This window comes from Equus quagga, chromosome 14 (genome assembly GCF_021613505.1).
Source record: "Equus quagga isolate Etosha38 chromosome 14, UCLA_HA_Equagga_1.0, whole genome shotgun sequence".
Taxonomy (NCBI): Eukaryota; Metazoa; Chordata; class Mammalia; order Perissodactyla; family Equidae; genus Equus; species Equus quagga.
The window spans coordinates 95,530,586-95,546,126 of record NC_060280.1 but is presented as its reverse complement, the minus strand read 5'-3'; the positions used below and the strand labels follow the sequence as shown (position 1 = coordinate 95,546,126).

The window sequence follows — 15,541 nt, the reverse complement described above, 5'->3', positions numbered from 1 at the left end:
AGCACTGCCATGTCCGCGCCCAGGATTCGAACCAACGAAACACTGGCTGCCTGCAGCGGAGCGCGCGAACTTAACCACTCGGCCACAGAGCCGACCCCCAAAACAGCACATTTCTGAGGCATAGGACACCACATGGCCTTCAATGAAGCTGTGCACACCAAATGTGATTTAAAAGTTCAAAATATTCAATTAACTTTGAATCACTGCGTAATTTCACATTTATCCACATTTGGAATCGCAGGTTTGCTCTCCATCAATGAGTAAAGGAGACAAGGACTAAAGACAATTACTTAAGTAGAAAGATGAGACATTAGATTAATTTAATTAGACCTTGTGGTGAGTTTAAATAGTGTAGAGTTGTTCTCCGATAAAGGCTCTGTTCTCTTATGGATATGCAGGATGAATCTGCTGTGGGCTGAATGTTTTGTGTCCCCCCCAATTTGTATGTTGAAATTCTAATGCCCAATGTGATGGCATTACAAAGATAATTATATTTAATTATCATATTATACATTATAGTATAGTAAGAATATGTTATTTATACCATATCAATATATTAATTGTAGTAGTTTTATTTTAATGGAATATTAATGTCAACATATTAATAATAAATATTATTAAAACAATTTTACTAAGTATATAATGGGTTATATATTTATATAATTTGTTAACAAATAGCAGTAATAATTATTTTAATGGCAAATATTTCTCTCTCAGACACCGTACTGAATAGATTTCCCTCCTTGGACAGGCCGCGCATGCGCCAGAACTGCCTCGGGAGCGCGTGTGGGCTCTTGGGTCGGAGGATGTGCGCAGCCGCCGGACACATTAAAGTCCTGCAGAGACACCGCCCGCCCTGAGAGGGCGCTGTGGCTCAACTCGCATCCCCCTCCCCTCCCCCTTGAATCAGGAACTCAGTCCGGCTCCCGGCGCCTTCTGGGACTTGTAGTTCGCGGCCTCGGGGTGCGCAGGCGCAATGCCGAGCCGTCCTGGGCGCGCGTCCGGGGCGGCGGCGGCGGCGTGAGTTAATGCGGGGCCCGGGCGAGGGGCGTCTGCTCCGGCCGCGGTGGGGCCGAGCCGGAGGTGGGGGGGGTCCCCAAAACGGGGTGCACGGAGCACCTCTGCAGCGGCGGACCCCGGCAGGACCCGGTGGCGCCCCAGCGCTGCGCCCTGAGTGCCACCTGCCTCCACACCTGGGGCCGGAGCGCTGGGGACCCCCTGGTCCGGGCCGCGGCGCCACCCCGAGCCTGGCCCCGGCGGGGACGTTAGGTGGACAGGGGGCGGGGGCGGGGGCCCGGGCGGGGGGCGGGGTGGGGGGTGGCCTTGGGCGTTCCCCTGCGGGTTTGCGCCACCTGTCACTCTGGATGCAACAGGAGAGTCAGAGAGGCCGAGCAGCTTGCCACGGCCGCCCAGCACCCAGAATGACAAAGTGTGACCTTTACCCTGTGGGAAAGCCCCTGGATGAGAGACCCGCGGGAGCAAACCTGTTCTGTGCGGAATAGAGCTCCCAGGCATCTGAAAGGAGAATGGGGCAAAGCCGTTTGCTGGTAAAGGCAGAGGGGCTGGAACGCCTGGACTTCTGAATGGAGACCCACTCGGGCTCCTTCTTGGGCTGGCCAGGGGGTCTCACCTGGGCGATTCTGCTTCCCTCCCCCAGGCGACACTGGGCGGTGTCGGGGACATCTGTGGCTGTCACAATGGGGATGCTCCTGGTATCAGTGGGTGGGCCCAGGGATGCTGCTCATCCCCCTACAACCCCCAGGACGGCCCCCAGAGACAACCCGGCCCAGTGTCCAGAGTGCGATGGGGAGACCCTGGCTTACACTTTAGCAATGTGATTCTAGCCAGGAGCTATACGGGTCCCCTGCATTCATGCCCAGGCACACCTGCCAAGGAATGAGGGAGGAGCTGGCCGTTCTCCCAATGTCCCAGCACCAAGCCCACTGGCCTCCCCCCTTCCCTGGAGTTGATTCCATTTTCCCTGCGAGGAAGTCCCCATCGGGCCTTTCTTGTGAAAAAAGGGTGAATTTTGGTGGTTTGAGCATTGAGAGGGAGGATCCTGAGGCAGGTGCCGCAGGCCTGGGTGGGTGAGGGGGCCTAAAGGGGTGGCTGACATCCACCGCTGAGGGAGGAGGATGGGTGGGAGAGCATGGCTCTGGAAGAGCCAGGAAGGCCCTAGACTGGGTCTCGGACCCATGGCCATGAACTGCAATTTAAAGTCCTAAGAGCAGAGAGGGAACCCCAGGCAGTGTGGGGGCAGGGTTGTCAACCCCCCGGGCACTTGCAGAGAATCCCTTTGGCACCCAGGCTACGGGGTGGGCAAGGAGCGTGGCCTCTCTGTGCCTTCAGTGTTCGTACAAGTGTCCTGGGGCCGCCGTAACGGGCTACCACAGACTAGGGGTTTAAAACAACAGAATTTTATTCTCTCCCAGTTCTGGAGGCCCGAAATCCGAGATCAAAGTGTATCAGGGCCGAGTTCCCCAGCGAAGGCTTCAGGGAGGACACTTCCTGCCTCTCCCAGCTTCTGGTGGTGACTGTCAACCCGTGGTGCCCCTTGACTTGTAGCTGCATCACCACCATCTCTGCCTCCATTGTCGTGTGGCCTTCTCCCTGTGTGTCTGTGTCCCTTTTTTTAAAGGACACCAGTCATATTGCATTAGGGTTCACTCTACTCCGGTATGACCTCATCTTAACTAATTCCATCTGCAAAGACTCTATTTCCAAATAACGTCCTATTCACAGGGTCTGGAGGTTAGGACTTGAACATATCTTTTTGGGGGACATCGTATAAATGGAATCCTACAATATGTGGCCTTTTGTGTCTGCCTTCCTGCACTTAGCATGACGTCTTCAAGGTCCATCCACGTCGTAGCGTGTGTCAGCGCTTCGTTCCTTTTCATGGCTGAGTCATATTCCACTGTGCGGATGGACACATTGTTGGACGCTGATGGGCACTGGGGTTGTTTGCACCTTTTGGCGATTGTGATAATGCTGCCGTGAATGTTTGTGAACAGGTTTTGTGTGGACGTGTATTCTCATTTCTTCCGAGTGGACACCTCGGAGTGGCGTTGCTGGGTCAGATGGAAACGATGTTTAACCTTTTGAGAGACCTCTCGATTGTTCTCCACAGTGGCTGCACCGTTTTCCATTCCCGCCGGCCGTGCACGGGGCTCTGGTTTCTCCGCGTCCTTGTCAGCACTTGTTATTGTCTGTCTTTTTGGTTTTAGCCATCCTGGCTGGGGTAAGCTGCTGTCCCACTGTGGGTTTGATTTGCATTTCCTAACGACTCCTGAAGTCTAGCATCCTTTCATGTGCTTATCGGCCATTTGGAGAAATGTCTCTTCTTTAAGTGAACTTTTTGTTTAGAAATCATTTTAGATCACAGAAGAATTGCCGAGGTGGCCCGGAGCCTTCCTGTGTCCCTTTCCCCAGCTCCCTCTGGCACTGTTCTCTCTCTCTCTCTTTTTTTTTTTCCCCATTATCACCCCCAAGGAGCCTTTGTAGACACGTTTTTCTTAATTACCCTTTTCCATGAAATTCTTTACTGGGGGCGGGGCTACCTTTTTTTTTTAACTTTTAATTTTTAATTAAGTGTAGACTCATGAGATGTTGCAAAAACAGGATAGAGTCTCATGGATGCATCGCCAGCTTCCCCCGTGGTGGCGTCTCACACAGCCAGAGCACGCCGATATGGACGCCATCTCCCCCATGACGTTTTAACACCAAGGATGTGTTAATTCACCGGGGCTGCCATAAAGCCCCACAGGTGGACAGCTTAAACCACAGACCTTGGTTCTCTCCTGGCGCTGGAGGCTGGAGTCTGGGGTCCAGGTGTCGGCAGGGCTGGTTCCCCCTGAGGCCTCTCTCCCTGCCGCGTGGGCGGCCGCTGTCTCCCTGTGTCCTCACGTGGTCGTCCCTCTGTGTGTGTCTGTGTCTTCATCTCTTCCTCTTAAAGGACCCGAGCCAGATCAGATTAGGGCCCACCCTAAGGACCTCATTTTACCTCTTCAAAGGCCCTGTCTCCAAATATAGTCACGTTCTGAGGTCCTGGGGATTAGGGCGTCAGCGTAGGAACCCTGGAGGGACACGATTGAGGCCGTAACGACAGACAGACATGCTGTATATCAGCTTATGCGCTATATGGAGAGCTGTGCTTTATATATAAAAAGAACTCTGTTTTTCCTCTTCCCCACCCCTCTAAGAACAGATTTGCACCATCTCAGGGGTGACACCGCCCTGGTGGAACGCATCCGCTAATGTTAATATCTTATCGTGGAACGTTTATTAAAACTGAGGCATTAGCCGGAATGTGCTTCCCAGCGGCTGGGGGAGGGGAGCGGGGCGTTCTTCATCGACAGGTGTAAAGTTTCGGTTTAGCAGGATGCACGAGTCCAGGGAGGTAGGACAACGTTGCGCCTACAGTCAATACGACACTGCATTGTACGCTTACATTTGTTCCAAGGATGGAGCTCGTGTCAGGTGTTGTCACCACAATACAATTTTTTTTAAAAAACCCACTAAGACATTAACATTGCTTCTGCGCTATTAGCTAGACGCAAACTTTATTCAGATTTCCCCCGATTTTCCGCTCATGTCCTTTTTCTGGCCCCGGACCCCATCCGGGATCCCATGTGACGTGTAGTCCTTGTCTGCCCCCGTCTGTGATGCTTCCTCAGACTTTCCTTGTGGTCCATGGCCTTGACACTCGAGAGCTCCGGGCTGGGCTTCGGTAGAACGGCCTGCCTGCAGGTGGGGTGTGTCTGACGTCGTGTCGTGATTTTGGGGGAAGACACCCCAGGGACGAGGCGTCCTCCTCGTGTCATGTCCAGGGTCCCTGATGCCCACCCCTCATCCCCGGTGATCCGAACCTCGATCACCTGGTGAAGGTGGGGTCTGTGGAGCTTCCCCACCCGGAAGTCACTCTTTCTCCCTTTTTGTGCTCTGTTTGTTGGAAGCGGGTCAGTCGGCCCACGCTGAAGGGGAGGGACGTTTGCGCCGCCTCCCGGAAGGAGAAATACTGACGACTGTACAGACATATCTGAAAACCGTGATGGTAATTAATAAATATCGTGGGGGCGTTCCTTGGGGCTGTGCAAATGTCCTGCTTCTCCTTTGAGCCTCACCCACCTGGCCTGATTCCCGCTGCAGACAGGCCGGCCATCCGACCTGGCCTGGGTGGGGGTGAGGGGTCTAATCAAATGTCCAGGGCGATCATATACCAGGGAGGGCGGGGGGTTCTGGCTAACGTGACTTAGCAGGGTTCTTGCTAAGACTGAGTGATGCACAGAGGCCCTGGGAAGCCCGGAGGTTGAGGCCCAGCTGAGACGAGGGCTCCGAGGGCCCGACTGAAGTTGGTCCAGGAGAAAGGCCTGTCACTGTGCAGAGGCGTCAGAATGGACACAGCCCCGATCCCCCGGAAGAGCAGGGGGCCCCGTGGGTGTGTGGGGAGCTCAGAATCCCCCCCCAGGCCTAAGGGGCACGTGTTCCTGCTTCTCACGGTGAGGACGAACAGGTGGGACCTCACACACCGAGCCTCGCACACAGAAGGCACTCAATAAACGCCCGCTGCCCTGCCGTCATTTCAAGCTGACGCGTTCCGGTAACAGCCACTGATGGGCTCGCCACCCTGGGTCAACTCTCCTTTCTTTGCTTCCACGGTGACACCCAAATCTAGGGGACATGGAGCCAGGATTGTGGGTGGGGACAGACCCGTCTCCATCCTTCCTGCTGCCGTGCCGGCGGGGTTTGGCAGAGGAGTCCAGCAGAAAAGAGAGGAGTCCAGGAGAGGCGGAGTCTGGGGACCCGCTGTGGGGAGGGAGGGGTGACCCTGAGACGGGCGAGGGGGTGGGCCACCTGCCGGCATCAGGACAGAGCCTTCCAGAGTTTGCTTCTGGGAGGTCAGACTGGGTTGAATGGTATACCCCAAATTCGCATCCGCCCAGAACCTCAAAACTTGACCTTATTTGGAAATGGGGTCTTTGCGGAGATAACTGGTTTAAATTAGGATGAGGTCACCGTGGCGTAGGGTGGGCCCTAATCCAGGGACTGGTGTCCTTATAAGAAGAAGAGGGACAGAGAGAGAAGACGGCCACGTGATGATGAGGCAGTGACGGGTGATGACATGACCATAAGCCCAGGGATGCCTGGAGCCCCTGGAAGCTGAAAGAGGCAGGAAGGACCCTCCTTCCTGGAGCCTCCAGAGGGTGCGCGGCCCTGCAACACTTTGGCCTCAGACATCTGGCCTCCAGAACAGAGAGGACAAGTTTCTGTTGTTTTAAGGCCCTTGTGTGTGGTCCTTTGTTTCGTGGCCCCAGGACCCTAGCACGGGTGCTTCACGATAGAACTCGTGCACTTTGTAAACTCAGCTGAATTGGTTGCTTCCAAGACCGTCAGTGTCTTCATCCATGAATTGGAGCCATTAAGACTCCTGGCCTCTGTCCTGGCGGCCGTTGACCACGATCTGTGTGTGAGAGTCACCTCGGGCAGTTGGAGGGGTCGCCAGGCCAGATTCCGGGCTTGGGGACCGACCTGGGTCTGTTCTTCACTCGGCCTTTCTTCCCCCACAGCTCTGCCTGCCCAGAAACCTGCTTCTTCCCCTCCGAGAGGAGAGGATGGCTGAGCACCTGCCCCCCTGGCCCCAGGTGAGTGGGGACTTCCTCCTCCCCCAGGAGGCGTCCATGTGTCCAGAGGGAAGGCAGCCCCCTTGCTATGCCGGGGCCTAGGGGGACCTCCCTGTGAGCGTCTGCGTCCAGGTCCTCACGCTTCTCGTAAGTGTAGCAAAGACGCCCACTGCATCCAGCAGGCATCTCTCCAGACAGGGGAGCTGTGCCTCCTTCCTAGGGCTTGGGGCATCCACGCAGCCTGAGACCCCACACTTTCGCCGCTAGAGCCAGAGGGGCCACCCCGGAAGGTGCCATCCTCTTTACTTAAATTTTTTTTAAATTGTGGTGAAATACACGTAACATAAAATGTACCATCGTAACCGTTTTTCAGTGCCCAGCTCAGCGGCATGAAGCACATTCACGTTGCTGTGCCACCATCCCCTCCATCCGTCTCCAGAACTTTCCATCTCCCCAAACTGCAGCTCTGTCCCCAGGAAACACTGACTCCCACCCCTCCCCCAGCCCCTGGCCCCCCATCCACTTTCTGTCTCTGTGGATGTGGCTCCTCTGGGGACCTCCTGTGAGTGGACCACACAGTGTGTGTCCTTCTGTGTCTGGCTCACGTCACTGAGCATCACGTCCTCCAGGTCCCTCCACGTGGGAGCAGGTGTCAGGATCTCCTTCCTTTTTAAGGCTGGAGACGACTGTGTTTAATAGTGAAACTGCTTTCCTCGGTAAGGTGTGTGTATCAGGAGAAAGCTGAGCGAAGCAGAGGCAGCCATCAGATACTTGGGACATCAGATGCGTCAGAAGTGGGTGACGGGGTCCCACCCCCCTACCTCGAGGCTTTGGGTGGCAGCCGCAAGTTTCGGAAGGCAGTTGGTCTCTGCGTCAGAAATATAGAGCTGATCGACTGTTCGGTTCCAGATGGTCCAGCCCTTTTCTGTGGACATTTCAGCCAGCATCCATGATGTTGTCATGGTTAGGGCCCCTGGATCTGCAGTGGTCCCCAAGTCAAAGCCCTGGTCATTGCACCTGGACCAGCTTCCAGGTGAGCCTGGGGGACAGTCAGGTCTCAGCCCGGCGCCCGTGCAGGCAGAGAAGATCTGTGAGTGCACGATTCCAGAGGGAGCCCGCAGCTTGTCTTCCCGGCAGCAAAGCAGAGACGCCTCAAGGCCAGACCGCTGGGCCCTTGTCTGTCTCAGCGTCCACATAGAGACGGACCGCAGGAAAAATCACGAGCTGTGGAGACTTGTTTCTTTGTTTGTTTTTTGAGGAAGATTAGCCCTGAGCTAACTGCTGCCAATCCTCCCCTTTTTTTTTGCTGAGGAAGACTGGCCCTGAGCTAACATCCGTGCCCATCTTCCTCTACTTTACACATGGGACGCCTACCACAGCATGGCGTTTGCCAAGCGGTGCCATGTCCGCACCCGGGATCCGAACCCGTGAACCCCGAGCCGCTGAAGCGGAACATGCGCACTTAACCACTGCACCACCGGGCTGGCCCCTGTTTGGTTTTTAATATTTAAAGAGTCTACATTTTAACCTGCCCAGCAGGACAGCAAAAAGCAAAGAAGCTGTGTCCCACTAGGACTTTTTTCCCCCAGCTTTCCTTGATTGAGATGATCTCTCTATTGTGAAATTATAATAATATATTTGCATAATAATAATTTTAATATAATTATATATTATAATAATGTGAGTATATTATTATATTTAATAAATAGAAAAACAATAATATTTCATGCTAACTTTTTACTATACATCCATATGTAATTGTCACAAAATACAAAGCCGTCATTTTTGTGCCTTTTTCTTTTAACTGCGAAGTTACTCAAACCCTTGCAGCGAGCTTAGCAATCATAGGGTTAACCTGAAACCTCTGGGAAGAACCAGCTGGAATGCGGGGGCAGAGGAGGAGGAGCCGCAGCTGCAGCTGGCTGGAGAAAGGCTGTTTTTTTCTGCTTCGTCTAAAATTTGGGAACTAATTTAACCTGTTCTCCCGCTGGAAGGAATGAGCGACAGAAACGTTGAATATTTTTGGTCCACCTCAAAGCTCACCTTTGGGAATGTTCCAGCCCTTTCTCCTCCTGAGGGGAGGGGAAAGAGACCAAAGGCATCACCAGAAATGAGCTTTTATTTAAAAAAAAAAACCCTCACTTCAGCCAGGCTGGCCCAAACCAGCGGGCGGGGGGGGGGGGGGGGGGGGGGGGGGACCTGGCAGGCCCGTTCCCCTGGAGTGGATCTGTCATTTTCAGATTCCGTGGGTAACTTTCAGCCCTCGTGACAGACAGCAGCCTGGCCTCTGGTTCAGAACGAGGATGCTGCAGGAGCCGGCCAGGCAGCAAACATCCACACGCCCCCTCCGCCTGCCTGATCCCAAAGGATGCTCTCGCCACATTTCAGCGAGTCGGGGGTGGAGTGGCAGATCCCGCCTGTTACTCCATCTGTGCCTTCTGACATGCCCCTCCGAGTCATGGCGGCCGAGAACCAGTCCCCACTGAGCTCAAGTCGGGGACGATGACCCCCCTGGTCACATGGATGCTGGCTGCGGCTTCTCGGTTCTCTGACCGGATCAGTGGCGGGTGCCGTGGCCGACGTGAACTCATTAGCCCTCGCTCCAACCCTGTGAGGTTGAGATCTCCTCTCCATTAAACGTGAGGCCAGACCCCAGAAGGGTCAGTAAGAGACCTGCCATCCATCTCATGACCGTGCAATGGCAGAGCCGCGGGTCTATCAATTTTCAGTGTCAGCTGGGGGAGGTTCCCAAGTGCGAGTGTCATACTCACAGATCCAAAAGTTAGAATCACCAGTTCAAGAAGAAATGGGCGAAATCCCGTCAGACCTGTGTGCAGGCGTCCTTGCTGTGTTTACGGCGGGCCCAGGGTCTGGACATCCTCTGACAGTAAGCCGATGACAGGTACCCCCCCAGGTGCTAGTGGCATCTGACTTCTGAACGTGCTCCCTGCTCTGTCTGAAGTGCCCGGTGCCACCACCCTCAGCCCCCTCCTGCGAGCGTGGGTGGGGTGGCCCTTCTTGAGCAGAACCCATGTGGCCTTTTAGGAGCTGGTGACCTTCCAGGATGTGGCCGTAGACTTCTCGCAGGAAGAGTGGGAGCTGCTGGCCCCGGCTCAGAGGACACTCTACAGAGAGGTCATGCTGGAGACCTGCAGGAACCTGGCCTCCCTGGGTAAGGCCGGCGCCGTCCTTCCTGTGCTGCTCAGTTCACGCTTCATAGCATGCGCTGGGTGTCAAGAGTGATGGTAGGAAGTGGGGGTTTGTGGGTGAACAAGACGGCATGGTCCCTGCCCCCATGGGGCTCACGGTCTGCTGCTTTCTCCAACACAGTGAATAACCTGATTTCTTCGGTCTGTGATAGCTGGAGCTCCTGGTGAAATGCTGATCTTAGCTAGGGCGTAGATGGCATCGCTGATTCCTGGTGGGGACAGAGTCTGGGCATTTGGACTCTCTCTGCCCAGGAGAAGAGCTGTAATTAAAAAACATTTTTTTATCATGATAAAGTATATATAACATAAAATTTGCCTTTTTTAACCATTTGTAAGTGTGCAATTTGGTGGCATTAATTACATTCACAGTGTTGTACAACCAGCAGCATCATTTCAAAACCTTTTCATCACCTCAAACTGAAACTCTGTCCCCATGAAACACTGACTCCCACCCCTCCCCCAGCCCCTGGCCCCCCGTCCACTTTCTGTCTCTGTGGATGTGGCTCCTCTGGGGACCTCCTGTGAGTGGACCACACAGTGTGTGTCCTTCTGTGTCTGGTTCATGTCACTGAGCATCACGTCCTCAGGTCCATCCACGTTGGAGCAGGTGGCAGGATCTCCTTCCTCTTTAAGGCTGCCTAATATTCCAGTGTGTGGATGGACCGAATTGTGTTCATCCATTCCCCTGTTGATGGACACTCGGGTTGCTTCCACCTTTTGGCAATTGTGAATCATGCTGCTGTGAACACAGGTGTGCAAACATCTTTTTGGGACCCTGTTTGCAATTCTTTGGGGTCTATACCTGGAAGTGGGATTGCTGGATCGTATGGTCATTCTATGTTTAACTTTTCAGGAACTTCCAACTGTTTTCCACAGCGGCTGCTCCATTTTACATTCCCACCAGCCGTGCACAAGGGTTCCAGTTTCTCCACATCCTCTCCAATGCTTATTTTCTTTTTGCTTTTTAAAAAAATTCTAGCCACCCTAATAGGTGTGAAGTGGCATCTCACTGGGGCTTTGATTTGCCTTTCCCTAATGAGTAATGATGTCGAGCATCATTGGCCGTTTGTATGTCTTCTTTGGGGAAAATGTAAGATCCACAATTTTTTAATTAGGAAAATAAAATCTTTAGCTTGGTCAGTGTGCTACCACTCCAGTGTACTTTTTCTCTCTCAGAAGACTTGAAGAACCTGATTCCTGAATCAGGTGCTGAGGATGGTACCTCTTCCCCAGTACAAACCTCTCGAGTCACCCCTCTCTCTCCGTGGACTGCATATTCACTCTTTCAACCAGTGGTATCTTTCCACTTGGAACAAGGAGAAGCCATGTGGATGGGAGAAAAAGGGATTCCCCAAGCTTCTTGTCCAGGTGAGAAGTAGGCAGATATGAGCCATTGGGATGGGAGCAGCGTCATGGGGACTGTTGGTCAGAGATTTCTCCACAGAGGCACCAATTGTATAAGGAGAAAGCCGAGGTCCTTGGTGGCACTTTCCCAGATGCCTTCAGTTCATCCTCCAGCAACTTCTCCTTTTATGTACTTGCTTCTACTCCCTCTCTTTGGGTGCAGAGAAAAGAACATCCCATTTCCTTCTTCTTCTTCTTCTTTTTTTTTTTGGTGAGGAAGATTGGCATTGAGCTAACATCTGTTGCCAATCTTCCTCTTTTTGATTGAGGAAGATTGTTGCGGAGCTGATATCTGTGCTAGTCTTCCTCTATTTTGTATGTGGGACACTGCCACAGCTTGATGAGTGGTGCATAGGTCCGTGCCTGGGATCTGAACCCTTGAATCCTGGGCCGACAAGTGGAGTGCGTGAACTTAATCACTACGCCACTGGGCCGGCCCCCATCTCTCTGCCATTCTTATTCCCCTATTTGTAGAGTGGTTCCTTCTACATTTATGTTTTTTCCCATTTCCCATCGTCGTCAAACTTCTTCGGCTGCATCCTCTCCTCGGCACACCAGCATACTGATCCATCTCTCTTTTCCTATCCTTATTCCATGCTGAAAGCTGATATTTGCAAATGAATTCACATGTGCCTTGTATACATTGGAAATACTTTTGTCCCACCATTCTTAAGTTAGAAGTTTCATTCCTTTTATTCCCCCCTCAATTTATTTCAGGTTGGGAGAACAGACCGGAAAACCATGAGTCAATTTACAAGAAGGTGGTTTGGCGGGAAGAACCGCCTGGTGGTATGAACATCATAAAGCTCCCCAGAGAAGGCTGGGGATGTGGTCGACTTGAGGAGAATCAGGAAGACCCCCAGAGGCTTTTGAGGCGAATGGCGTACATCCACGTGAAGGCATTTGCTCAGGAGAGCGCTACTGCGCAGTACGAATTTGGGGAAAACTATAATCGGAGCTCAGACCCTGTTTTATCCCAGGGAGGTTCTGTAGGAAAACATTTCCAAAACTGTGACCTAGATATTGAGAATCTGGTAGCTGATCCATTCTTAAACCATCCTCAGAGGGGATATACAGACCGGAGATCCTGTGAAAGTAACGAATGTGGAAAAGACCTCGGCCAAAATGGTCCCATCGTTCAACACAAAAGAACTCAAAGAGGGGAGAAAACGTCGGCATACGAGGAAAGTGGGAAATCATTTAATCGCGGCATGGCTCTTACGATACACAACAAAATTAACACAGTGGAGAAGCCCTTTGAATGTCGCCAGTGTGGGAAAGTGTTCAACCGGAGGCATTCTCTGAGTGAGCACCAGAGAATTCATACGGGCGAGAGACCGTACGAGTGTCAGGAGTGTGGGAGGGCCTTCACGCACAGCTCCACCCTCACCCGACATCTGAGGACTCACACGGGAGAGAAGCCGTACGCGTGCAGTGAGTGTGGGAAAGCTTTCAACAGGATCTCGTCTCTTACCCAACATCAGAGGATCCACACGGGGGAGAAGCCCTATAAATGCGAAGACTGCGGGAAATCCTTCTGCCAGAGTTCTTACCTGATCTTACACAGGAGGACGCACACGGGCGAGAAGCCCTACGAGTGTCACGAGTGTGGAAAGGCCTTCAGCGACCGGTCGTCTCTTAACCAGCACGAGCGAACTCACACGGGCGAGAACCCCTATGACTGTCGTCAGTGTGGGAGAGCCTTCAGCCAGAGGTCCTCCCTGGTTAGGCACGAGAGGACGCACACTGGAGAGAAGCCGTATAGCTGTAACGAATGCGGAAAAGCGTTCAGCCAGAGCTCGTCCCTTGTCACCCATCAGAAAACTCACACTAGTCAGAAGACCTACAAAATGATTGATTGTGGGAAAGCTTTCTATCAGAGCAGCCACCTTATTGGATTTTAGAGCTTGCTCGCTCCCCCGGAAAGCATCTTTTAGCGCTCTACCACATAAATATGATTAGACTTCATTCTGGTGTACTTCTGGAAAAGCAGTAGGTTTATGCCACGCTCTCGAAGGAAAGCACTGAGGCCCAGATCTGAGAAGGGCCTTTTAATGGGGGAAATTGCCATTGAGCGGTACCCGATGAGCGCCATCCTCTAGGAAAAGATCGGGAAATGCGAACACAAACGTGGAATGGGGTTTTGCTGAGAATTATCACATGAATTTAGTGGTTGAAACAAAAGGCATTCTGTTTGCACTTTTTGTTTCAAAAATCAATATTTTCGTTTCAATGTCCTGTTTCAATATTTTACTTAATCCGTCCGTCCCTGTTGGTCGCTTAGCTAGGTTCTGACTCGTCTCGCGCACTACAGTGGAAACGCAGGGCGTACGCGAAGATGGAAAGTGCCTTGGCTGCGCGGTGAAAAAGAAAGAGTGCAAACTGGAATGTGCAGTTCTATCAAGTGAAGTCAAAATATCCACGTAAATGGACAAAGGCCAGACAGAGGTGTGGAGACGTGAACAGAGTTTATTCGTCAGGGTTATCTGGTTATTTGTGATTTTCTGCATTTTTCTGTTTTGTTTGGTTATGCTATAATCACTCTGACTGTGACTAAAAAACAACCTCAAGGGATCTCGAGTTTCATCAACCAGTCAGGGAGGCTTATGTGTACCAAGATGGTGGGTAGAACTTGGGACAGGCAGCGGTGGAGCGACCTTTGGTGGCCTGGGAAAAGTCCCAAGTGTGAGATGTACTTGCCAGAGTAGGGAGCAAGAGCCCTGATATGCATCGGCATCATCACCATCAACATTTTTTGGGTGCATACCATATTCCAGGTCCCACGCCAGCACTTGTCTTGGGGTAACTATTTTGTGACAGCATTTCATTGTGAATTATACCGTGTATCATTTTGAAGTGATCTTTTTGTCTACTTTCCACCTCTGGATTTTTTTTTTTTTTTGAGGAAGATTAGCCCTGAGCTAACATCTGCTGCCAATCCTCTTTTTTGCTGAGGAAGACTGGCCCTGAGCTAACATCCGTGCCCATCTTCCTCTACTTTATATGTGGGACGCCTACCACAGCATGGCTTGCCAAGAGGTGCCATGTCTGCACCCAGGATCCAAACCGGCGAATCCCGGGCCGCCGAAGCAGAATGTGCAAACTTAACCGCTGCGCCACCAGGCCGGCCCCCACCTCTGCTTTTTAAACAAAAGTAATCTGTTTGTTTCTGGTATAAATTTTCACCTCCTTTGAATTTCAACTTTTTAAATCTCCTGTGTCTCATCTTTACCATATAGTTGGATTTTATTTTAGGATTCTTTTTTTTTTTTAAATGAATACATTTATGCCAATTATTGCTGTGATAAATGATGTTGACTTTAGTTCTGCTAATGTATTTTATGTCATTTTTGAAACCTTATCTTTTATTTGTATTGGAGGAGTATATTTCTGGTAATTTTAGAAGGTGTATTTCCTGTTTTAATTTCTTTGGCATTTTATTTTGTTACAGTAAACATTATAATTAAACATATATTGTGATTTATCAACATTAAGCCATTTTTGAGGGATGGAGAAGTCAAAAGCAGAGTATGTATACCATAATGGCATTTCTATAAAATTTGAAAACTGGGACAATAATGTTATATACAGTTTATGGATCTGTATGTCTGGCATGGCAATAATAAACACAAGCTTGTGATTATGGTTTCCCCCTGGGAGGAGATGGAGGGGAATGGGATCCTGGAGGTGACACACAAGACATTTCAACTCTATCTATAATATTTTCTTTCTTTCAAGAAATCTGGGGGCTGGCCCGGTGGCTCAGCGGTTAAGTGCGCACGTTCCGCTTCTCCTCGGCCTGGGGTTCACCACTTCAGATCCCGGGTGTGGACATGGCACCGCTTGGCACGCCATGCTGTGGCGGGCATCCCACATATAAAGTAGAGGAAGATGGGCACGGATGTGAGCTCAGGGCCAGTCTTCCTCAGCAAAAAGAGGAGGATTGGCAGCAGATGTTAGCTTAGGGCTAATCTTCCTCAAAAAAAAAAAAGAAAAAATCTGATAGATATAGTAAACCGATAGAATTTAGGAAAGCTTAGTGGTAGATGTATGAGTATTCAAGATGTTATTTCCTGCCTGTTCTGTATGATTGAAATGTTTCATAGTAGTTTTAAGTGTCCCCCCTCTCCCTATGTTGTGGTTATTATTAATATATGCCTTCATGAGGAATGCAGAAATCTAACGTTCTGCTATTTTCCAAATGTTTTGGGATAAAATTTCCGGTCAGAACATCCTCAGTCCCGAAGAGCTAGAGAGGCGCGTGCCGCATAGCGATGTTTCAGTCCACAGTGGACCGCATGCATGATG

General features: G+C 51.3%; 1 protein-coding gene across 5 annotated transcripts; it reads left to right on the top strand.

Moving 5' to 3' along the window:
• Nucleotides 1-1,000: 1,000 nt before the first annotated feature.
• LOC124252564 (zinc finger protein 554-like) lies at nucleotides 1,001-14,198 on the top strand. Of its 5 annotated transcripts, none has more exons than XM_046686224.1 (5): nucleotides 1,001-1,020; nucleotides 6,567-6,641; nucleotides 9,666-9,792; nucleotides 11,006-11,197; nucleotides 11,951-14,198. In XM_046686224.1, exons 2-5 carry the CDS (start codon nucleotides 6,612-6,614, stop codon nucleotides 13,135-13,137), a joined length of 1,536 nt encoding a protein of 511 aa, XP_046542180.1. In that variant the 5' UTR covers nucleotides 1,001-1,020; nucleotides 6,567-6,611; the 3' UTR covers nucleotides 13,138-14,198. The 5 variants fall into 5 exon arrangements, with proteins under 5 accessions (XP_046542180.1, XP_046542179.1, XP_046542181.1 ...); XM_046686223.1 differs by lacking the exon at nucleotides 1,001-1,020 and adding an exon at nucleotides 1,331-1,547; XM_046686225.1 differs by lacking the exons at nucleotides 1,001-1,020; nucleotides 6,567-6,641 and adding an exon at nucleotides 8,830-9,259.
• Nucleotides 14,199-15,541: the final 1,343 nt, after the last annotated feature.